This window comes from Macaca mulatta, chromosome 19, assembly GCF_049350105.2.
Source record: "Macaca mulatta isolate MMU2019108-1 chromosome 19, T2T-MMU8v2.0, whole genome shotgun sequence".
Lineage (NCBI taxonomy): Eukaryota > Metazoa > Chordata > Mammalia > Primates > Cercopithecidae > Macaca > Macaca mulatta.
In genome coordinates this window covers 21,354,203-21,378,243 of record NC_133424.1, presented here as the reverse complement: position 1 = coordinate 21,378,243, position 24,041 = coordinate 21,354,203, and the positions used below count along the sequence as shown (strand labels likewise).

Below are 24,041 nucleotides of genomic sequence, written 5' to 3'. Positions count from 1 at the left end.
GCCCCATAAAATGCTTAAAAGGTAACTTAACTCTTTGTTCAGGGCTCAGTCTGCTGGATGTTAATCCGACTGGGCCAGTGCACCTAAATAATTAATAAATATCCTCCTGTACCCCATTGGTCTCTCTGATTTCTTAAAAATCCCACTACACTTTATTCTCCTTTTCAATCACTATTCCTCTAAGAGTAACTTATATTCTAGCTATTTATACAATAAATGAGGTTTGCCTGTTTTTGAACTTTAAATAAATGGATTAATACAGTAAGTTCTCATTTTTGGCCAGTGTATTCTGCTCAACATTGTTGGTGAGATAGATCTCTGTTGCTGCCTGTAGTTGTGCTTTGCTTTCAAAGTTGTGAATATTGAAAGTTGTGCTTTCAATATTCATTGATCTACAATGTCCCATTATATGAATACACTACAATTTCTTTATTCCACTTTTTATGAACATTTTGGTGATTTTCCAGATTTGTCAGTGCTTCTATAAACAGTTTTGTGCATTTTTAAAAGAAAAATTTGTGTAATTATGTAGATATTTAACCACAAATACAACTAAAGTGTAGTTGTATCTTCAGCTCGTATAGGCATTGGGGAGCCCTCTTCCAGAATGTAGTATCAATTTACCTATGCCACCACCATTATATCAAGAATTATTTATTCTCAAATTGTCTTTATTTTTCAAACCTTACAAGGTAAATTCTGTGAACACTGAGACCTTTAATTTCATTCACCACTATATTTGCAATTTTTAAATAAATAAATTAGACTTTGAAGCATTTATTTTCTTAAAATTAACTGTGGTAAAATTGGCCAATTTGTTTTTCTCTGAACATAATTTTCTTTTACACAACTCTGTTTTTTTTACACAGAGAATTTTTCTGCCAAAAATTTATTATACTTTTTTTGATCATTCTCAGTCAGGGTTATTTCTCCCCAGTAGAGACTGTAACCAAGCAGGTGCAACTACAGCAGTCTTTTTGTTGTTGTTTTTGAGACACAGTCTTGCTCTGTCACCCAGGCTAAAGTGCAGTGGTGTAATCTTGGTTCACTGCAGCCTCTGTCCCCTGAGTTCCAGTAATTCTCCTGCCTCAGCCTTCTGGGTAGCTGGGATTACAGGCACACATCATCATGCCTGGCTAATTTCTTTTTTTTTTTTTTTTTGTATTTTTAGTACAGACTGGGTTTCTCCATGTTGGCCAGGCTGGTCTGGAACTCCTGACCTCAGGTGATCCACCTGCCTTGGCCTCCCAAAGTGCTGGGATTACAGGCATTAGCCACCGTGCCAGGCCTCAGCACAGTCTGGAAGAAGATAGGCCTCGGCTAGCGAGGTAAGCCCTGAGCAATTGTAAATAACTACCTTGTAAAGATGTACAATTTTTATTTTGTATTTATTTGCCATATTTATTAAGTTGTAATTTTCACAACATTCAACTTTTATTCTGATATCTACAACTATATCTACATAACACTAATTCCAGTATTTTAATAAACAGAAGAAATGTATATATAGCATTGCAAAAATATAAGTCTGATACATTTATATCTGTATAAGATTTGTAGAATTAATTTCCTAAGGCTCAAGGAAGAGCGCACACACACACACACACACATTAAATTCAAATCAAACAGACTTATATTTTGTCAAATTGAATGCTATATAAAATTTATAACCAGATACACAAAATATAAATCAAATCATGAATACACTGATGATAATATGTACCACAACTTACAAATATGATTTCCAGTTAAAAGAGAAAAATAATTGCTTTGCTGGATTTTCAGTGTGTGATAATCACCATCACCATTACAAAAGATCAATTTAATTACAGATTATCCAAAGATGTATCACACATCTAAATATTAAACTTTACACTGCAATAAAATATTTAAATCTACAAAAAGACACTAGAACATATGGTCAATAATACCATGAGCTGCCACAGGTTTTTAATAGATAATGCAAATGACAATCAACTCTATGCCACCACAAAAGAAAAACTGGTACTGGTGAATCTCATACATATCAAGGAAGAAAAAAATGCAGAATTCAATATGCAAAAAAGATTGTTTATACCAGATGTATACATCATAATCATGGTTGTCTGATACATTAAGTGTTCTGTGTTAGAGTTTGCAAAATATACATAATTCTGTTGCTAATGAGTAATTAGCCAAAGCCCAACTATTCAATCGGCCATAAAGAAAAATTCTTTGGAAAATTATGTATCTTTTAAAAAAGTTGGAAGTGAAACTGTTGACCACTTTGGAGCCTTAGAAGATCCTTTTAATGGTAGTTAGATGGCAAGAGCTGGCATTTTGGTTATGTTGGCCAATTCAAAACTCACAGAGAGAAGTTACTACGTATCAAATTTTAAGGCAGATTTGATTCATTAAAAGCATCTTAAGCAGCAGCAGAAATGGCAGAAATGAAGCAATTCAGCATTTCTACTAATAATAATTTGTATTAAGCATGTCATTAGATTCTGTGTTGGCCATTTGACATCTGCGATTCTTAACTGCTCCACAAACGTGCTGAATCACAGGGCCATCAGAACAATCACTGTTGTTTACATGCTTTTTGTCAGGCAGCTCTTATGAGCCTGCAAATGTTATTCCCAACCACTGACACCAACATGCATTATTTTACTTTGTATTCAATAGGAAAAAGCCCCACGTTTTTCCTTCCAATCATCACTGTCATAAATAGTCCCAGTTCCCTGATAACTCTGCTTTCCCACCCCTGCATGAGACCACCTTTGTGAGCCCCCCATGGCCTGCCTTGCCTCTTGTTTCTGGTGGGAGTGTATTAAACACCTTTTAATGGCATTCACCTTTATGAATTAAGATCCTGGCAAAATTCGAGAAATCATGTTGCTGTGCTTTGTTACCAGGAATAATATGGGGCTGGGCCAGGCACGGTGGCTCACACCTGTAATCCCAGCACTTTGGCAGGCCGAGGCAGGTGGCTTACCTGAGGCCAGGAGTTCAAGACCAGCCTGGCCAACACGGCAAAACGCTATCTCTACTAAAAATACAAAAATTAGCCAGGTGTGGTGGTGGGCACTTTTAATCCCAGCTACTTGGGAGGTTGAGGTAGGAGACTCACTTGAACCCAGGAGGTGGAGGTTGGAGCGAGCCAAGATCGCACCACTGCACTCTAGCCTAGGCCACAGAGCAACACCGTCTCAAAAAAAAAAAAAAAAAATTTGTAATTGACTTTTTGATTAAAAAAAAAAACAAAACTTAATTTGTAGGCTGCTCTAGGCAGCACAGGCATTGTACATTCATTCTTCAAATCCATAGAACGCTTTATTTGAATTGTCTCTGATTACTTTCAGTAATGTTTTGTAGTTCTTCTTGTAGAGATATTTTACCTCCCTGGTTTAACGTATTTCTAAGTATATTATTTTTTGTTTATGGCTATTGTAAAGAAAACTGTTCTTGATTTTGTTCTCAGCTTGAATGTTATTGGTGTAAGGCAATGCTATTCATTTGTGTATATCAATTTTGTATCCTGAGACTTTGCTGAAGTCATTTTTAACCTTATGTGTCTTTTGGTAAAATCCTTAAAGTTTTCTAGGTAGAGAATTATATCATGAGTGAAGATAATTTCACTTCTTTTCCTATTTGGATGCCTTTTATTTCTTCATTTTGTTAGATTTATCTAGCACTTCCAGAACTACGTTAAATAGGATAGTTTAGGGTGGATAGTCTTATTTTTATTCTAATGAGAAATGCATGCCCCCTTTGCCTGTTCAGTATGATGTTAACTGAGGATTTGTCATAGATGGCTCTTATGGTGAGGTATGTTTCATCATTGCTTAGTTTGAGAATATTTTCATAAATGAATACTGAATTTTCTTGAATTCTTTTTCTGCATCTATTGTGTTAATCACACAATATTTTGCTTTTAATTGTATGGTGAATCACACTTATTGACTTGTGTATGAAACATCCTTGCACATGTGATATAAAGTTCAAATGATTGTGGCAAAATAACTTTATTTGCCTGTGAACTCAGCTTGCTATTATTTCATGGAGGATTTTTATTTCAATGTTCACCAAAAATATTGGCCTGTAGTTTTGTTATTGTTGTCTTCACTAGACTTTGGTATCAAGATGTTATGGATTTTTATTTTATTAAATAGTTTATTTGAGATGGAGTTTCACTCATTGCCTAGGCTGGAGTGCAATGGCACGATCTCGGCTCACTGCAACCTCCACCTCCCGGCTTCAAGCAATTTTCCTGTCTCAGCCTCCCGAGTAGCTGGGATTACAGGCATGCGCGACCATGCCCGGTTAATTTTGTATTTTTAGTAGAGATGGGGTTTCACCACGTTGGGCAGCTGGTCTCGAACTCCCGACTTCAGGTGACCTGCCCACCTCGGCCTCCCAAACTGCTGGGATTACAGGAGTGAGCCACCTCCTGCAGTGATACAGATTTTATATAATGAGTTAGTGTGGAATTCCACCTGGATTTTTTGGAATACATTCAGTAATACATTCAGTAGAATTAATAACAGCTCATCTTTGTATATGTGGTAAAATTTGGCTGTGATTTTATATAATCCAGGGCTCCTTATAGTAGGTAAACTTTTAAATTATTAATTCAATTTCATTATATATTTTATACATTTTTGCCCTGTTCAAGAGTTCTGGTTCTTCTTGGTTTAATCCTGGAAAGTTGTGTGTTTCCGGGAGTTTATTTTCTCGAAATTTTCTATTTTGCAGGCACAGAGATGTTCATAATGGTCTCTGACTTTCTTGTATGTATGTAGAATTAGTTGTAATTTCACATCTCTAACACTTAAATACATGCAGAGCGCAAAGAGAAAAAAATGGATGCACAATAGAAGTTTGACAAAATTTGGCATTCCCTTATGCTAAATCTCTGAAAAAATTAGGTATAGAACAAATGCACTTCAGCCAATAAATGCCATATATAACCCAAAAAATGCTAACAACATACTAAACAGGGATATGTTGTAAGCTTTTACTCCAAGAGCTAGAACAAGGCAAGGATGCCTACTCTTGTCAGTCTTACTAAACATGGTACTAAATATTCAACACAAAGAAAATAGAGAATAAAATCAAAGGCATCCAGATTGAAGAAAAGGAAGTTAAATTATTCCTGTATAATATTCTTTTATCCCTATACAAAATCTGAAGTATACAAAAGCCTAAGACTTTAGTAAATATTAAAAATAATAAACAAGCAAGGTGCAGTGGCTCCTGCCTGTAATCCCAGCACTTTGGGATACTGAAGTGGGAGGATCGCAAGGTCAAGAGTTCAAGACTAGCCTGGCGAACATAGTGAAACCCTGTCTCTATTAAAAAAAAAAAAAATTAGCCGGGTGTAGTGGGAAGAGCCTGTGGTTTCAGCTACTTGGGAGGCTGAGGCAGGAGAATCACTTCAGCCAGGGAGACGGAGGTTGTAGTGAGCCGAGATCGTGTCACTGCACTCGAGCCTGGCCCACAGACTGAGACTCCATCTCAAAATAAATACATAAATTTATTAAACTTTCAAAATACAAAAGCACCACCAAAAAGTCATAGCATTTCTCTACATTAATAACTATCCCAAAATGAAATTCAAAAACAGTTACTTCTACAATAACTATAGTTTGAAATAAATTTAACCAAAAAGTTGAAACGCCTTACATTCTACTCTAAAAAAATTACAGAAATTAAGTAATAAATGGACTATTATCCATGAACTGGCATTATTAATAGTTGAATATTTGTATTACACAAAATGATCTACAGGTATAATGCAGCCTCTATCAAAATACCAGTGATATACTTCATAGAAAAATTCTTAAAGTATATCTAAAATTCATATGGTACCGCAAAAGACCCTGAATAGCCAAAGCAATCAAGACGAAAGAAGTGACTAACTTTGAAATACACTACAAAGCTATGGTAACCAACAGTATGGTACTTGAATAAAAACAGAGATATAGGTCAATGGAGCAGAAGGAAAAAAAAAGCAGAAATATATCCATGTATTTACAGCTAACTGATTTTAAATATAGGTGACTTTTTTAAAGAGAAAGAACAGAATCTTCAATAAATGATGTTAAGAAAACTTTATATCCACATGCAGAGATAAAAATTGAGACCCTCATCTCACACCATATGTAAAAATAAACTCAAAATAAATTAGCTACTTAAATTTAAGGCCTGACACCCTAAAACCACTACTACCCAAAAAACAGCAAAAGTCCTATAACATTGGTCTGGGCAGCAATTTCTTTTTTCTCTTTTTTTTGAGACAGAGTCTCATTCTGTTGCTAAGGCTGGAGTGCAGTGGCATGACATTGGCTCACTACAACCTCAGCCTCTGGGTTCAAGCCATTTTCCTGCCTCAGCCTCCTGAGTAGCTGAGATTACAGACACGCATGACCACACCCAGCTAATATTTGTATTTTTAGTAGAGACAAGATTTCACCATGTTGGTCAGGCTGGTCTCGAACTTCTGACCTCGTGATCCACCTGCCTCGGCCTCCCAAAGTGCTGGGATTACAGGTGTGAGCCACTGCGCCTGGCCACAAGTTTTTTGATTTAACCTAAATATCCCAGGACACAAAGGAAGAATAAGTCAGATCACTTCCAGTTAAAAAGCTGCTGGACAAACTCTGATACAATCAACAGAATGTGACAACTAAAACATGGGAGAAAAAATTTGCAAATTATACATGTGACAAGAAGTTAATATCAAAAATATATTAATAACTAAAATGACAATACAACAATAAAAAAATTACTAAAAATAAGGAAATATGCCAGGTGCGGTGGCTCATGCCTGTAATGCCAGTACTCTGGGAGACCGAGGTGGGCACCAGAGGTCAGAAGTTTGACACCAGCCTGACCAATATAGAGAAACCTCGTCTCTACTAAAAACAAAATTAGCTGGGCATGGTGGCGTCTGCCTGTAATCCCAGCTACTTGGGAAGCTAAGGCAGGAGAATCACTTGATCCGGGAAGCAAGGGTTGCAGTGAGCCAACATTGTGCCATTGCACTCCAGCCCGGGCAACAAGAACAAAACTCCATCTCAAAAAGAAAAAAAAAGGAAATAGCTGAAATAAGTATTTTTCAAGAAAAGTCATACATACGACCAACAGATATTATTTTAAAATCCTCAATGTTAATGATTATCACAAAAAGACAAGCCAAAAAAAAACCAAAACAAACAAACAAACAAAAAAAAAACAAAACCCTATATCAACTAATTCCTGTCAGAATGACTCTTATTAAAAAGAAAAAGAAAAAAGTGTTGGTAAAGATGTGAATAAAAGGCAATCCTTGGCCGGGCGCGGTGGCTCAAGCCTGTAATCCCAGCACTTTGGGAGGCCGAGGCGGGTGGATCACGAGGTCAGGAGATCGAGACTATCCTGGCTAACATGGTGAAACCCCGTCTCTACTAAAAATACAAAAAACTAGCCGGGCGTGGTGGCAGGCGCCTGTAGTCTCAGCTACTTGGGAGGCTGAGGCGGGAGAATGGCGTGAACCCGGGAGGCGGAGCTTGCAGTGAGCCGAGATCACGCCACTGCACTCCAGGAGACACAGCGAGACTCCGTCTCAAAAAAAAAAAAAAAAAAGGCAATCCTTGCACACTGCTGGTTTGAAAGTAAATGAGGACAGACACTATGAAAAACAAAATCCAGATTTATCAAAAAACTACCATGTAATACAGCAACTGCACTACTGGATATATATCCAAAACAAATTAAGAATGAAGAAACATTTGCACTTCTATTGTTTGCAGCACTTGTTTCACAATAGCCAAAATACAGAATAAACAGTTCAACATCTAATGAGTAAATGAAGACAATGTGGTTGATATACACAATGGAATACTATTTATTATTCAAATGAGAAAATCCCTTATTTTTCCTACTGAGACCGAGTCTTACTCTGTTGCCCAGGCTGGCGTGCAGTGGCAAGATCTCAGTTCACTGCAACCTCTGCATCCCTGGTTCAAAGGATTCTCATGCCTCAGCCTCTGGAGTAGCTGAGATTACAGGCATGCAGCCCAGCTGAGGTTTGTTGTTGTTTTTGTTTTTGTATTTTTAGTAGAGACGGGGTTTTTCCATGTTGCTCAGACTGGTCTCACACTCCTGGGCTCAAGCAATCCACTGGCCTTGGCCTCCCACAGAGCCTGGGATTACAGGTGTGAGCCACCACTCCTGGCCTAAAAAAAAAAAAAACCTATTATTCTAAATCACATGGATTAAGCTGGAGGACATGATATTAGTTGGGATAAGCAAGGCACAGAAACATTAATATCTCATAATTTCACTTACACATGGATTCCAAAAAACTTAATCCCATTGATGCAGACAGTAAAATGGTGACCATCAGATGTCAAGTTATTTACAAGAAATGGAGGGATGGAAACATGTTTGTGAAATAATACACAATTATAGTCGAATGGAAGAAACAAGTTCAAGAGATTTATTGTACAACATGGTGACTATAGTTCATAATAAGGTATTTGGATTTTTGAAAAATGATGACAGTGTCATGTGGTCTCACCACAAAAATGTTAACTATATGAGGTAAAGTTTTTTTTGTTTTGCTTTTTTTTTTTTTTTCCACATGAAGTCTCACTCTGTCCCCCAGTCTGGAGTGCAGTGGAGTGATCTCAGCTCACTGCAACCACCACCTCCTAGATTTGAGCAATTTTCCTGCCTCAAGCCTCCCGGGTAGCTGGATTACAGGCATGCATCACCACACGCTGCTTATTTTGTATTTTTAGTAGAGAGGGGGTTTCCCGATGGTCACCAGGCTGGTCCCAAACTCCTGACCTCAGGTGATCTGCCTGCTTCGGCCTCCCAAATTGCTGGGATTACAAGCACGAGCCACCACACCCGGCCAATGTGAGATAAATTATTAGAAATAATAATTTAACAATGTATATATACTTCAAAATATTATGTTCTACATAAAAAGTACAGATTTTATCTGTCACATTAAAATATTTATAAAACATTATAGAAGAATAACAGTGTGTCAAATACTGTATGTCTTTGTGATAATCTTGGCTAAATGGTATCAAAAATATATAGTTTTGGGGCTATATTGTTATTTAATTTTTTAATCATAACCATAGAAACTTCTGATATTTAATAGCATGGTTTGGACCCAGCACATTGCATGAGAGCAGCCAACACACTTTAGGATTTTTACTTTAAGCTTGGGGTACCTGGAGTTTCTGGTGCTGATGTTGTAATGGTATGAAAGACACTCAAAGAGCAGGTGTTGCTTATGCTCCCATTACTGGCCACTCTGTGAACACATTAAACTAGTTTTCATGCAAAATAACAGACATGTTTTAATCCAAAAGCTGTCATGATCTCCAAATCTTTTTCAGAGAAAATGACCCAAGAGTTGGCTACAGTTTGGTGACTAAAAATAAAAACTGTAGACTAAACTTCTCCCACTAACAAAAATATAAAAAAAAAGAGTGAAAAATTTCTCCAAATTGTAAAATCAATATAGAAAAGATATTATTTTTCTAAATTTTAAATCCACAGAAGTCATTTCATTATTTTGTAACTTTTAACACTCACACTTAAAAATAAAAGATTCTGCATGGAAATGTAAGTTGTGCTGTTAAGTATATCATAGAAAACTAAATTTAAAATTGTTTACTTACCATTAACTCTTAAAAATTTCATTTCTATATTTTCAAGCAGGTTTTATATTTGCCACACTTTGTGTAAGAATTTAGTAAGATTTTTCTTTTAAAAACAAAGCTAACAAATTTAATCCTCTTACCTGTGGACAGTATTGTGCCTTTTATTTTTATGTATTTATTTATTTTTCTGAGAGTTTCGCTCTTGTTGCCCAGGCTGAAATGCAGTGGCCCGATCTTGGCTCACCACAACCTCAAGCTCCCAGGTTCAAGCGATTCTGCTGCCTCAGCCTTCCGAGTAGCTGGGATCACAGGCATGCGTCACCACACGTGGCTAAATTTGTATTTTTAGCAGACACAGGGTTTCACCATGTTGGTCAGGCTGGTCTCAAACTCTCGACCTCAAGTGATTCACCCACCTTGGCCTCCCAAAGTGCTGGGATTGCAGGTGTGAGCCACCATACCTGGCCTTTTTTTTTTTTTTTTTGATACAGAGTCTCGCTCTGTTGCCCAGGCTGTAGTGCAATGGCACAATCTCAGCTTAGTCTAATCTTCACCTCCCGGGTTCAAGCAATTCTCCTGCCTCAGCCTCCTGAGTAGCTGGAATTACAGGTACCCACCACTACGTCTGGCTATTTTTGCAGTGTTAGTAAAGACTGGGTTTCACCATATTCATCAGGCTGGTCTCAAACTCCTGACCTCAGGTGATTCATCTGCCTCAGCCAGAATTTCTCTTTAAATTCAGCAAGATTCAGTTTTACATGGAAAAAAATGTCCTCTCCATATGAAGAATCAATCTTCACCATTGATATTTTTCATCTTTGACTTGAAGTTATAAACTAGCTTCAGCAGGAATATTTATGATTATGGATAATCTATTACATAGCAACAACTGTAATATGTTTGCTACCTTTATATATAAAAACATCCTCATGACTTATGAAGCCTCCCTAGTACTTAGCTGAACAAATTGACTCAATAAATATACTTATGTCAATTATAAAAAGTAAAAGGAACAAGCACTAAAAGAAAATCTATATATTGTTCTCCTCTTAAAAGAACAAAATGGAGTGTTCTAATTAAATAAAATGTAACGTAATATACTACTTTTGGAATTACATCTAAAAATTATTTTGTGTGCACTAAATTTCATAAAAACTCTTATAATCGCAGACCAGCTCACATAATGAATACTTCATAAAATATAAAACAAAAAAATGGAAGAAACAAAAAAAAATGGGTCTAGCATGAGTATCAGGCAAGTATATACAGAGAATTTGGGAAGATTCAGAACTGTAAGTCATAGACAGTACAGTAATAAATTCAATACAAACTAAAAAGTATATATTTCCTTTGAGCATTTAGGTTTTTAGTTTTATAGTAGTCACCATATTAAAATGATTTTTGTTCCCACATGGTTTTCTTCTGAAAATATGTACAAACTCATATGCACACACACGCACTTAATTCCCTAATTTTCTTACACCTAAGGTTTGTCTTTAGACTAATATGCATTTAACTCTATGAGAATCAAAACTAAAAGTCTGTATACGTTGGCAGGCAGACAGGCCACATGTTCAAAGAAAAATATATAGAAAATTTGAAAAAATATTTATTTTTTGAGATAGAGCCTCGCTCTGTTACCCAGGCTAGAGTGTAGTAGGGTGATCTTGGCTCATTGCAACCTCCACCTCCCAGGTTCAAGTGATTCTCCTGCCTCAACCTCTTGAGTAGCTGGGATTACAGGCACATGCCACCACGCCTGGCTAATTTTTATATTTTTAGAATGGGGTTTCTCCATATTGGTCAGGCTGGTCTCGAACTCCTGACCTCGAGATCCACCCCCTCGCTCAGCCTGTCAAAGTGCTGGGATTACAGACGTGAGCCACCACATCTGGCATGAGAAAATATTTATTAAGAATTTAGAAATGAATTTAATTTATACTTTATAATTTTTATTATGACCATAAAAATAACCCTGTGGTAAATAAAAATTTAATCATACATTTTACAATTTTAAAAAAGTGTAGAATTGGATTGTTTGTAAAACAAAGGAGAAATGCTACAGATGATGGATGCCTCACTTAACCCTGTTGTTATTATATGTTGTATTCCTCTATTAAAATATGCCATAGGCTGGGCATGGTGGCTCAAGCCTATAATCCCAGCACTTTGGGAGGCCAAGGTGGGTGGATCACCTGAGGTCAGGAGTTCAAGACCAGCTTGGCCAACACAGTGAAACCCCATCTCTACTAAAAATACAAAAATTAGCCGGGCTTGGTGGTGGGTACCTGTTAACCCAGCTACTCGGGATGCTGAGGCAGGAGAGTCGCTTGAAACCAGAAGGCAGAGGTTGTAGTGAGCCGAGATCGTGCCAATGCACTCTAGCCTGGGTGAAAGAGTGAAACTCAGTCTCAAAAAACAAACAAACAGACAAAAGAATCTCTCTTATCTTTGATGCAGTAACAATTAATCCCATGCTTTCACATGTAATCCAACAGGAATGAAGACACAGCAGGAAATAATTTCAGAGTTGAATGATGACATTATTCACTTTTCAAAAACTCTGTGAATATTTTTCAAGAAATAAAAGTATACTTTGAATGTAGTTATAACTGCAAAAAACCTTCTGATCCTCTTAAAGTTCTATACAAATAATTTTTCTACCAACTTTAGTTTTAGATTTTCTATACTCAGCACTCTGATTTAGTATACCTGAAGTGTCAGTACCTTATATATTTCTACCACAAATTCTCTGATATTTCCATAGACTTAATTATGGATTAAATATTTTACTTTTATTGCATCTGGAAAAATATGTTCTAGTATAACTCTATTGATTTCCAAGCTGTAGTTTTTGAAAAATTGTTTTTCCAAATTTATTATACTTGCACAATTTTTCAATATAAATTCCCTGATGTTGAACAAAGTTTGATCAACTGCTTCAGAGTTTTCCTCTAGAAGAAAATGTCTACAATAAGATCTGTGATACAAGGCACTACAATCCTCTTTATATTTGTAATGTTCAACTTCAAAATAAATACTCTTCACTATAAAAGCTTAAATTTTCTGAAAGATCTTTTGACAGTAATTGCACTTATAATGCTTTTATTAAGCATGAACTCTCTGGTGTTGAGTAAAATGTGAGCAGCTATTAATGGTTTTTTCATAGTCTTTACATTTGTATAATTTATCTCAAGTATAAATGCTTTCCTGGCAATAAAGTGTGAGCAATGGTTAAAAGTTTTGCCACATTGTTCACACATGTAGGCATTTTCTCCAGTATGAATTATCTTACCTACAATCAAGTGTAACAACCATTTAAAGGCTTTGTCTCACTCTTCAGATTTCTAGGATTTCTCACCAGTATAATTATTTTTATGGTTAGAAAAGTTTGAAGCATTGTCAAAAGTAGTCACATCTTTCTGATTTGTAGAGTTTCTCTCCAGTATAATTATCTTATGTCTGTTAAGAATTGAGGGCTTCTTAAAGGCTTTGCCATGTTTTTCACACTTGTGGGGTTTCTGTAGAGTATAAATTTTTTTTGAGACGAAGTCTTACTCTGTTGTCAAACTGGAGTGCAGTGGTGCAATCTTGGCTCACTGCAACCTCCGCCTCCCAGGTTCAAGTGATTCTCCTGCCTCAGCCTCCCAAGTAGATGTGAATACAGACACGCGCCACCACACCCAGATAATTTTTGTATTTTTAGTAGAGACAGGGTTTCACCATGTTGGCCAGGATGGTCTCGATCTCTTGACCTTGTGATCCGCCCGCCTCAGCCTCCCAGAATGCTGGGATTACAGGCATGAGCCACTGTACCGGCCAATTTTTAATGCTTAGTAAGAGTTGAGGACTGCTTAAAGGCTTTCCCACATTCTTCACATTTGTAGAGTTTCTCTCCAGTAAGAATTATTTTGTTTAATAAGGTTTGAGGACTGGTTAAATGCATTGCCACATTCTTCACAGTTGTAGGGTTTCTTTCTAGTATGAATTTTCCTATGTTTAGTAAGAGTTGAGGATTGGTTAAAGGCTTTACCACATTCTTCACATTTGTAAGATTTCTCTCCTGTATGAATTATCTTATGTTTAGTAAGATTTGAGGATCGGTTAAAAGCTTTGCCACATTCTTCACATTTGTAGGGTTTCTCTCCAGTGTGAATTCTCTTATGTGTAGTAAGGATTGATGATTGGCTAAAAGCTTTGCCACATTCTTCACATTTGTAAGGTTTCTCTCCAGTATGAATTATCTTATGTGCAGTAAGTTGTGGGGACCGGTTAAAGGCTTTGCCACATTCTTCACATTTGTAGGGTTTCTCTCCAGTATGAATCATCTTATGTGTAGTAAGGTTTGAGGACTCATTAAAGGCTTTGCCACACACTTCACATTTGTAAGGTTTCTCTCCAGTATGAATTCTTTTGTGTTTAGTAAGGGTTGAGGACCAATTAAAGCCTTTGCCACATTCTTCACATTTGTAAGATTTTTCTCCAGTATGAATTATCTTATGTTTAGTAAGGTATGAGAATCGGTTAAAAGCTTTGTCACATTCTTCACATTTGTAGGGTTTCTCTCCAGCATGAATGAACTTATGTGTAGTAAGGGTTGAAGACTGGTTAAAAGCTTTGCCACATTCTTCACATTTGTAGGGTTTCTCTCCAGTATGAATTATCTTATGTGTAGTAAGGTGTGAGGACCGGTTGAAGGCTTTGCCACATTCTTCACATTTGTAGGGTTTCTCTCCAGTATGAATTATCTTATGTGTAGTAAGGGTTGAGGACTGCTTAAAAGCTTTGCCACATTCTTCACATTTGAAGGGTTTCTCTCCAGTATGAATTCTCTTGTGTCTAGTAAGGGTTGAGAACCATTTAAAGGATTTGCCACATTCCTCACATTGGTAAGAATTCTCTCTAATATGAATTCTTTTATGTTGACTTAGGTGTAAAAGCATGCAAAATGATTTGCCACATTTTTTACATTTGAAAGGTTTCTTTCCAGTATGTCTTGTCTTATGTCTATTTGCATTTAAAAATTTATGAAAGACTTTCACATATTTATCAAATGGAAATATTGCGCTCTGGGTAGTTGTCAAACACTGGTTTAGTTCATTATAACCTTCTTTGTGCACCTTATACTCATCTACACTTGTGGAGCCTTTTCTTAACTGTAAATTCTCATGTTCACATTTTCCATATCTTCTCAGTATCACTTGTTGAAAAGAATCTTTTATGTCTTGCTCTGGCCAAAGGTCTTTGGTAAAATAAGAACACATAGCTGAAAGAAATAAAAACAACAAATTATTCAACTTACTAGACTCTGATAAACATACTTTACAAATCTAACCTATATTATACAAACTACATAAGCAAGATGCCATAATAAAATACCACAGGCCCTAAATCCTTCATAGACATATAAATGTAATAAAAACATACTGACCAAAATACATTTGAGGACAACTTAAAATAAGTGTGTAAATTTCCCCAGGTGAGTACACAGGTGAGTACACGGGAATGCAAAGACACAGAAGAAAAAGAAAAGTCTGTGGCATTTAGCCAACACAGTTCTTCCTACTCAACAATATTACATAGTGCCTTTCTAAGTAGAAGCTAACTTTTCATTTCTTTTTTAATAAACAAGTAAAATACTGGCACATACATCTATATTACTTGCTTCTAGGGGCCTTTCCAGAAACTGGTCTCCCATAACATAAAGTGCTGAAAGAAATGGTGGTATATTTTGGAATTACAGTTTGGGTCTGCTGAGACCAATGGTAAATGTTACAGCAGCAGAAAGACTGCAGTACCACCGACAGGGAACAGATATAGCAAATGATTGCTGATGAAGATGAAACAGAAATAAACTCCTTTAACTAAAAAATAAACACAAAAATTTAGACAAGACACACTCTAAGAACATGTTTGACAGTCTCACAGGACCTCAAACCAAGATAATTGTTTTCAGACTACGCCAGGACAAAGCTACATTATAAACAATGTGACAGGTAGCTTTATTTAATGTTCAAATATTAATCAAAGATTACAATGAATACAAAATAGGGCAAAATCCTTCCATCAAAATTATAAGATTTTCAGAAAGAAACCATAAAAAGATGTATATATTAATTTTTAAAATTGAAAATAAATTGAATACTCAATGAGTAAAATAGGAACACAGAACTACAGAAAATCAGAAAAAAATGAGGATAAGAACAAAAATATTTAAAATACCCCAAAAAACAGAAATTATAAAGGAAAATATAAAAAATTTGGAAAGAAAAAATAATATCAAAATGAAGAAGCTCAACAAACACACTAGGATACACACAAAGATATTTATAACAAACGCATATATAAGCACAATTTCGAAGAAGAGAATGGAGCTGCAAGATAAAAACGACATGTCATTTACAAGTATAGTCTTATGAGATAGCTGGTAAACTGTCAAAAAAACTTTGCAGGCCAGAAGGAAACTGTGTGATATAGTCAAAGTCCTGAAAAAAGTAGCTATCAAGTTAGAATAATACCATCAGCATATCTGTCCTGCCAAGTAGAAAGAAAAAAACCTTCAAAAATAACCAAATACTGAAAAAGTATATTGGCTCTTCATATGCCTTACATATAAAAGGTGCTGATAACCGTTGCTGCTACTGAAAATAACATGATTCAACAAAACAACACAACATCATATAAAATACATTATTCTCTGGGAAAAAAATGCACATACACAAAAATGGAAGTTCTTAGCATTATAATAATAGTGCAAAAATATTAATTATTCTCTAAAATTTGAAAGGTAAAAGCATAGAAATCATTATAAACATTTGTTAGTGAATATACAACATAAAATATATAATTGGCAACATCAATGACAAATTTGAAGGCAGATATAATGAGAAAAAAAATTTTCAATGCAACTTAAGTTCTTTCTTTTTTTTTTTTTCTTTTGATATGGAGTCTCACTCTGTCACCAGGCTGGAGTGCAGTGGTGCAATCTTAGCTCACAGCAACCTCCACCTCCTGAGTTCAAGTGATTCTCCTGCCTCAGCCTCCCAAGTAGCTGGGACTACAGGTGTGCACCACCATGCCCAGCTAATTTTTGTATTTTTAGTAGAGATGGGGCTTCATCTTGTTGGCCAGGATGGTCTCGATCCCTTGACCTTGTGATCCACCCGCCTCAACCTCCCAAAGTGCTGGGAATATATGTGTGAGCCACCACACCCGGCCTGAAGTTCATTTTTTACCAGATTAAAATACATTGTTGTATCTTTTAGAGGTTTTATATAATCCCCAAGGTAACCCCAAGAATATATTTGCATAGATACATAAAACAAATGGGAAAGAAATAAAAGCATATCAAGACAAGTATAACAAAGACACAAAGACAGAAAAAGAGAAAATGAGGAACAAAGATACAAGAAGCAAATAAAACAATAAAATAACAGTAGTAAGTCTTCATAAGTGGAGAAAAATAAAATTCTTTTGAGACAAGCAAATGCTAAGGGAACACATCACTACCAGGCCTGCCTTGCTAGAGCTCCTGAAAGGTTAAGGAGAAAAAACCATTACCAGTCATTGCAAAATCACAATGAAGTGGCCGGGCGCGGTGGCTCAAGCCTGTAATCCCAGCACTTTGGGAGGCCGAGACGGGCAGATCACGAGGTCAGGAGATCGAGACCATCCTGGCTAACACGGTGAAACCCCGTCTCTACTAAAAAGTACAAAAAAACTAGCCGGGCGAGGTGGCGGGCGCCTGTAGTCCCAGCTACTCAGGAGGCTGAGGCAGGAGAATGGCGGGAACCCGGGAGGCGGAGCTTGTAGTGAGCTGAGATCTGGCCACTGCACCCCAGCCTGGGCGACAGAGCGAGACTCCGTCTCAAAAAAAAAAAAAAAAAAAAAAAAAAAATCACAATGAAGTACAAAGATCAACTACGCTATAAAACAACTACATCAACAACTCTGCAAAATAAGCAGTTAGCACCACTTGGACAGAATCAAAATCACACATAACAATATTAACCTTAAATGCAATAGGCTGAATATTTCAATTCAAAGACACAGAAGGGCAAGCTGGATAAAGAGTCACGACACAGTTTGGGACCAGCCTGGCCAACATAGTGAAACTCCATCTCTACTAAAAATACAAAAAAGTAGCTGGGTGTGGTGGCGGGCGCCTGTAATCCCAGCTACTCAAAACCACACAGCTACATCAAAACTGAACAACCTACTCCTGAATGAATTTCCTAAATGAACAACTTGCTCCTCTTTATTTCTGGATAAATAATACAACTAAATCAGAAATCAAGAAAGTATTTGAAAACAATGAGAATGAAGAGACAATGTACCAGAATTTCTAGAACACAGCTAAAGCAGTGTAAGAGGGAAATTTATAGCACTAAATACTCACATCAAAAAGCTAGATCTTAAATGGACACCCTAACATCGTAACTAAAAGAATGAGAAAACCAAGAGCAAACAAAACTTAAAGCTAGCAGAAGACAAGAAATAACCAGATTCAGACTGGAAGTGAATGACACTGAGACCCAAAAAACCCTTCAAAAAACTCAATGAATCCAGGAGCTGGTTTTTTTTTTTTTTTTTTTTTGGACAAAATTAATAAAATAGACTGCTAGCTAGACTAATAAAGAAAAAAAGAGAGAAGAATGTAATAGACAATAAAAGTGATAAAGGGGATCTCATCACTGACCCCACAGAAATAAAAACAATGTTCAGAAAATACTATAAACACTTCTGTGCACATAAACTGGAAAATCAAGAAGAAATGGAAAAATTCCTGGACACATCTATCCTTTCAAGACTGAACCAGAAGAAGTTGAATCCCTGCATAGACCAATAACAAGTTCTGAAATTGAGGCGGTAACAAATAGCCTACCAACCGAAAAAGTCCAGGAGCAGATAAATTTATAGCTGAATTCTACCAGAGGCACAAAGAGGATCTGGTACCATTTCTTCTGAAACTATTCCAAATGATGGAAAAGGAGGGGTCTCTCCTTAACTCATTCTATGAGGCCAGCATGGCAGAGATATAACAAAATAAAACAACAACAACACACACACACATACACACAAAAACCTTCAAGCCAATATTCCTGATAAACATCAATGCAAAAATTCTCAATAAAATACTGGCAAAGTGAATCCAGCAGCACGTTAAAAAGCTTTATTCCTGGAATACAAGGCTGGTTCAACATACAAAAATTGATGTAATTCAAGTCAGCTTTATTTCCAGGATGGAAGGCTGGTTCAACATACAAAAATCGATGTAATTCATCACATAAACAGATCTAAAGACAAAAACTACATGATTATCTCAAAAATGCAGAAAAGGCCTTCGATCAAATTTAACATCCCAACATGTTAAAAACTCTCAATAAACAAGGTATTCACGAAACATATATCAAAATAATAAGAGCTATCTATGACAAACCCATAGCCAATACCAAAGGGCAAAAGCTGGAAGCATTCCCCTTGAAAACTGGCACTAGAAAATGATGCCCTCTCCCACCACTCTTATTTAACATAGTATTGCAATTTCTGACCAGAGAAATCAGGCAAGAGAAATAAATAAGTGATATGCAAACAGGAAGTCAAACTGTCTGTCTGTAGACGACATGATCCTAGATCTAGAAAGCCCCAATGTCTCAGCCCAAAAGCTTCTTCATCTCATACGCAACTTCAGCAAAGTCTCAGGATACAAAATTAATGTGCGAAAATCACAAGCATTTCAATACACCAACAATTAACAAGCAGAGAACCAAATCATGAATAAACTCCCATTCACAATTGCTACAAAGATAACAAAGTACCAAAGAATAAATCTAACAAGGGAAGTGAAGGACCTCTTCAAGGAGAACTACAAACCACTGCGTAAGAAAATCAGAGAGGACACAAACAAATAAAAAGGACAGAAAGAATCAATATTGTAAAAATGCCCATACTGCTCGAAGTAATTTATAGATTCCATGCTATTCTGACTAAACTACCACTGACATTCTTCACAGAATTAGAAAAAAAAAAATTTAACTCATATGAAAACCCAAAAGACCCCATATAGCCAAGATAATTCTTTTCTTTTCTTTTTTTTTTTTTTGAGACAGAGTCTCACTCTGTCACCCAGGCAGGAGTGCAGTGGCATGATCTCAGCTCACTGCAACCTCTGCCTCCCGGGTTCAAGCAATGCTCCTGCCTCAGCCTCCCAAGTAGCTGGGATTTCAGGAATATGCCACCATGCCCGGCTAATTTTTTGTATTTTTAGTAGAGGCAAGGTTTCACCATGTTGGCCAGGCTTCTCTCGAACTCCTGACCTCAAGCGATCCACCTGCCTTGGCCTCCCAAAATGCTGGGATTACAGGCATGAGCCACTGCACCTAGCCTAGCCAAGAGAATTCTAAGCAAAAAGAACAAGGCTGGAGGCATCATGGTATACAACTTCAAACTATACTACAAAGCTGTAGTAACCAAAGCTGCCTGGTACTGTTATAAAAACATACATATAGACCAGTGGAATACAAGAGAGAACTCAGAAATAAGACTACATATCTACAACCATCTGATCTTTGAAAACCCTGACAAAAACAAGCAATGGAAAAGCATTCCCTTTTAATAAATGGCGCTGGGAGAACTGGCTAGCTATATGCAGAAAATTGAAATTGGACCCCTTTCTTACGCCTATACAAAAATTAACTCAAGATGAATTAAAGACTTAAATGTGAAACCCAAAACTACAAGAACCCTTGAAGAAAATCTAGGCAATACCATTCAGGACATAAGCATGGGCAAAGATTTCACGATGAAAACGTCAAAAGCAATTGCACCAAAAGCAAACATTGACAAATGGGATCTAATGAAACTAAAGAGCTACTGCACAGCAAAAGAAATTATCACCAGGTGTGGTGGCTCACGCCTGTAATCCCAGCGCTTTGGGAGGCTGAAGGGGTTGGATGAGGATGGGGTCAGGAGTTCAAGACCAGCCTGGCCAAGATGGTGGAACCCCATTTCTACTAAAAATACAAAAATTAGCCAGGCATGGTGGCAGGCGCCTGTAATCCCAGCTACTCTAGTAGCTGAGGCAGAGAATTGCTTGAACCCAGGAGGTTGCAGTGAGCCGAGACCACACCACTGCACTGCAGCCTGGGTGACAGAGCAGGACTCTGTCTGGAAAAGAGAAAAGAAAAGAAAAGAAAAGAAAATTATCATCAGACTGAACAGACAATCTACAGAATGGGAGAACATTTTTGCAATCTATTCATCTGACTAAGGTTAATATCCAGAGTCTACAGAGAACTTAAACAAATTTATAAGAATTAACCCCATTAAAAAGTAAACAAAGGCCGGGCACAGTGGCTCATGGCTATAATCCCAGCACTTTGGGAGGTCGAGGTGGGCGGATCACCTGAGATTGGGAGTTTAAGAACAGCCCTGACCAACATGGAGAAACTCCACCTCTACTAAAAATACAAAAAATTAGCCAGGCAAGGCGGCACACGCCTGTAATGCCAGCTACTTGGGAGGCTAAGGCAGGAGAATCACTTGATCTTGGGAGGCAGAGGTTGCAGTGAGCTGAGTTTGCGCCACTGCATTCCAGCCTGGGCAACAAGAGCAAAACTCGGTCTCAAAAAAAAAAAAAAAAAAAAAAAGTGAGCAAAGAACAAGCAGCAGCACTTCTCAAAAGAAGACATTTATGTGGAGCTCAACATCAGTGATCAGTAAGGAAATGGAAATCGAAACCACAATAAGGTATCGTCTCACACCAGTCAGAATGGTGATTATTAAAAAGTCAAAAAACAGACGGTGGTGAAGTTATGGAGAAATAGAAATGCTTTTACGCTTTTGGTGGGAATGTAAATTAGTTCAACCATTGTGAAAGCCAGAACGGTGATTCCTCAAAGACCTAGAACCACATACATTATTGGACCCACCAATCCTATTACTGGGTATATACTCAAAGGAATATAAATCACTCTATTATGAAGATACACAGATGTGTATCTTCATTGCAGCAACATTCACAATAGCAAAGACATGGCATCAACCCAAATGCCCGTCTATAACAGACTGGATAAATAAAATGTGGTACATATGCACCATAGACTACTATGCAGCCATTAAAAGGAACAAGATCACGTACTTTGCAAAGACAGAGATGGAGCTGGAAGCCATTATTTTCAGCAAACTAACACAAGAACAAAAAACTAAACACCACATTTTCTCACTTACAAGTGGGAGTTGAACAATAAGAACACATGGACATATGGAGGGAAACAACACACACTGGGGTCTGTCACAGGGAGGGAGAGCATCAGGATAAATAGCTAATGCATGCAGGGCTTAACACTGAGGTGAGGGGTTAATAGGTGCAGCAAACCACCACAGCACACGTTTACTTATGTAACAAACCTGCGCATCCTGCACATGTATCCTGGAACATAAAATTTAATTTAATTTAATTTAAAAAAAGAACAACAATAAAACTGGTAATAGTAACTTTATATCTTTAAGCAATCATTTTAAAAATAAATTAGTTAAATTACTTAATAAAAATAATGTAATCTCTGAATGTTGGGAGGCCGAGGGAACTTTAACTCAAGACTTTGAGACCAACCTAGACAACATGGCAAAAAACCGTCTCTACAGAAAAAAGTACAAAAAACTATCTGGGTTTGGGATGGCACACATTTGCAAACCAGCTACTCAAGAAACTGAAATGAGATCATCTGAGTTTGGGAGGCTGAGGTTGCAGTGAGTCATGATCATGCCACTGCAAACCAGCCTGGATGACAGTGTGAGACTGTATCTCAAAAATAAATACATTGGCCGGGCGCAGTGGCTCATGCCTGTAATCCCAGCACTTTGGGAGGCCGAGACGGGCAGATCACAAGGTCAGATTGGGACCAGCCTGACCAACATGGTGAAACCCTGTCTCTACTAAAAATATAAAAATTAGCCATGACGCCTGTAGTCCCAGCTACTTGGGAGGCTGAGGCAGGAATATCACTTGAATCCAGGAGGTGGAGGTTGCAGTAAGCAGAGACCATAGCTCTCCAGCCTGGGCGACAGAGACGCCATCTCAAAAAAATAAAAATTAAATTAAATTTTTCTTTTATAAAAAGAAAAAGAAATAAGATGCCTTAATAGCTTAAGTTAAAAAGTACACAATTTGCTGTCTATAAGAGATGTATTTTAGCATTGAGTCAAATAGGTTGAAAGTAACAGAATTGAAAAAAATCTATATTCCATGCAAATAGTAACCACAATTGGGTGAGGTGGTAATAATTATATTGTATATAATATGCTTGTATATAACAGCATAGGACATATGCTTGTATATAATAGCATAGGACAAACACGGTATTATATAACGGTCAAATTTGTCAATTTACCAGGAATCTGTAACTATCATATCTATTTATATGTATACATATATATGACATAAGGGCTCGAAAATATATAAAGCAAACTTTGACAAAGGTGAACGAAGAAATACATAGCAACATAATTGTGGAGATCAAGACCTCATTTGCAACAATAAATAGAAAATTCAGATAAAATATCAGTAAGAAAACAGAAAATAGACATTATAGACTGTATTAACTATTTTGCATATAGAGGAATACCTGAGTGTGTAACTTATAAAGAAAGAAGGTTTATTTGGCTCACAGTTCAGCAGACTGTACAAGAAGGGTGTAACAGCATCTGCTTCCAGTGAGGGTCTCAGGAAACTTACAATCATGGTGGAAGACAAAGAGTAACTTTGGCACCTGTAATCCCAGTTACTCAGGAGGCTGAGGCAGGAGAATCGTTTGAACCCAGGAGGCAGAGGTTGCAGTGAGCTGAGATTGTGCCATTACACTCCAGCCTTGGTGAGAGAGTGAGACTCACCCCCACCAAAAAAAAAAAAGAAAAAAAAAAAGAAAAAATAATTGAACTAAATTTTCATCAAAAAAGATACCCAAATGGGAAAAGCCATTTGAAAAGAAAAGCAAAATTGGCCGGGCGCGGTGGCTCAAGCCTGTAATCCCAGCACTTTGGGAGGCCGAGGCGGGTGGATCACGAGGTCAGGAGATCGAGACTATCCTGGCTAACATGGTGAAACCCCGTCTCTACTAAAAATACAAAAAACTAGCCGGGCGTGGTGGCGGGCGCCTGTAGTCTCAGCTACTTGGGAGGCTGAGGCGGGAGAATGGCGTGAACCCAGGAGGCGGAGCTTGCAGTGAGCCGAGATCACGCCACTGCACTCCAGCCTGGGAGACACAGCGAGACTCTGTCTCAAAAAAAAAAAAAAAAAAAAAAAGAAAAGCAAAATTAATGATTTATAGAGAAACGCATAAAAATAAAAATGAGGCCAGGCGTAGTGGCTCACGCATGTAATCCCAGCACCTTGGC

General features: G+C 37.2%; 2 protein-coding genes, 3 long non-coding RNA genes and 1 pseudogene across 5 annotated transcripts in view; 3 read left to right on the top strand and 3 right to left on the bottom strand.

The window, feature by feature from the left end:
- LOC693803 (uncharacterized) overlaps positions 1–24,041 on the top strand; it is a 529,045-nt gene that overhangs the window by 67,542 nt on the left and 437,462 nt on the right.
- Positions 1–24,041, bottom strand: part of LOC693354 (uncharacterized) — a 171,528-nt gene that overhangs the window by 123,018 nt on the left and 24,469 nt on the right. Inside the window, 2 exon segments of the mRNA XM_077978582.1 lie at positions 13,479–13,564; positions 13,566–14,913. Coding sequence (XP_077834708.1) covers positions 13,479–13,564; positions 13,566–14,913 — 1,434 coding nt within the window.
- Positions 1,362–6,931, bottom strand: LOC144336910 (uncharacterized). The gene is made up of 2 exons (XR_013409339.1): positions 6,591–6,931; positions 1,362–5,253 (listed from the first exon to the last, which is right to left on the bottom strand). It is a non-coding gene; the product is annotated as an uncharacterized LOC144336910 (long non-coding RNA).
- LOC144336912 (uncharacterized) lies at positions 7,140–8,673 on the top strand. The gene is made up of 2 exons (XR_013409342.1): positions 7,140–7,302; positions 7,607–8,673. It is a non-coding gene; the product is annotated as an uncharacterized LOC144336912 (long non-coding RNA).
- MACMULV1R-PS1035 (vomeronasal 1 receptor macMulV1R-ps1035 pseudogene) lies at positions 8,987–9,474 on the bottom strand (annotated as a pseudogene).
- On the top strand, positions 15,198–21,572 carry LOC144336924 (uncharacterized). Its single transcript, XR_013409356.1, has 3 exons — positions 15,198–17,231; positions 17,556–19,858; positions 20,720–21,572. It is a non-coding gene; the product is annotated as an uncharacterized LOC144336924 (long non-coding RNA).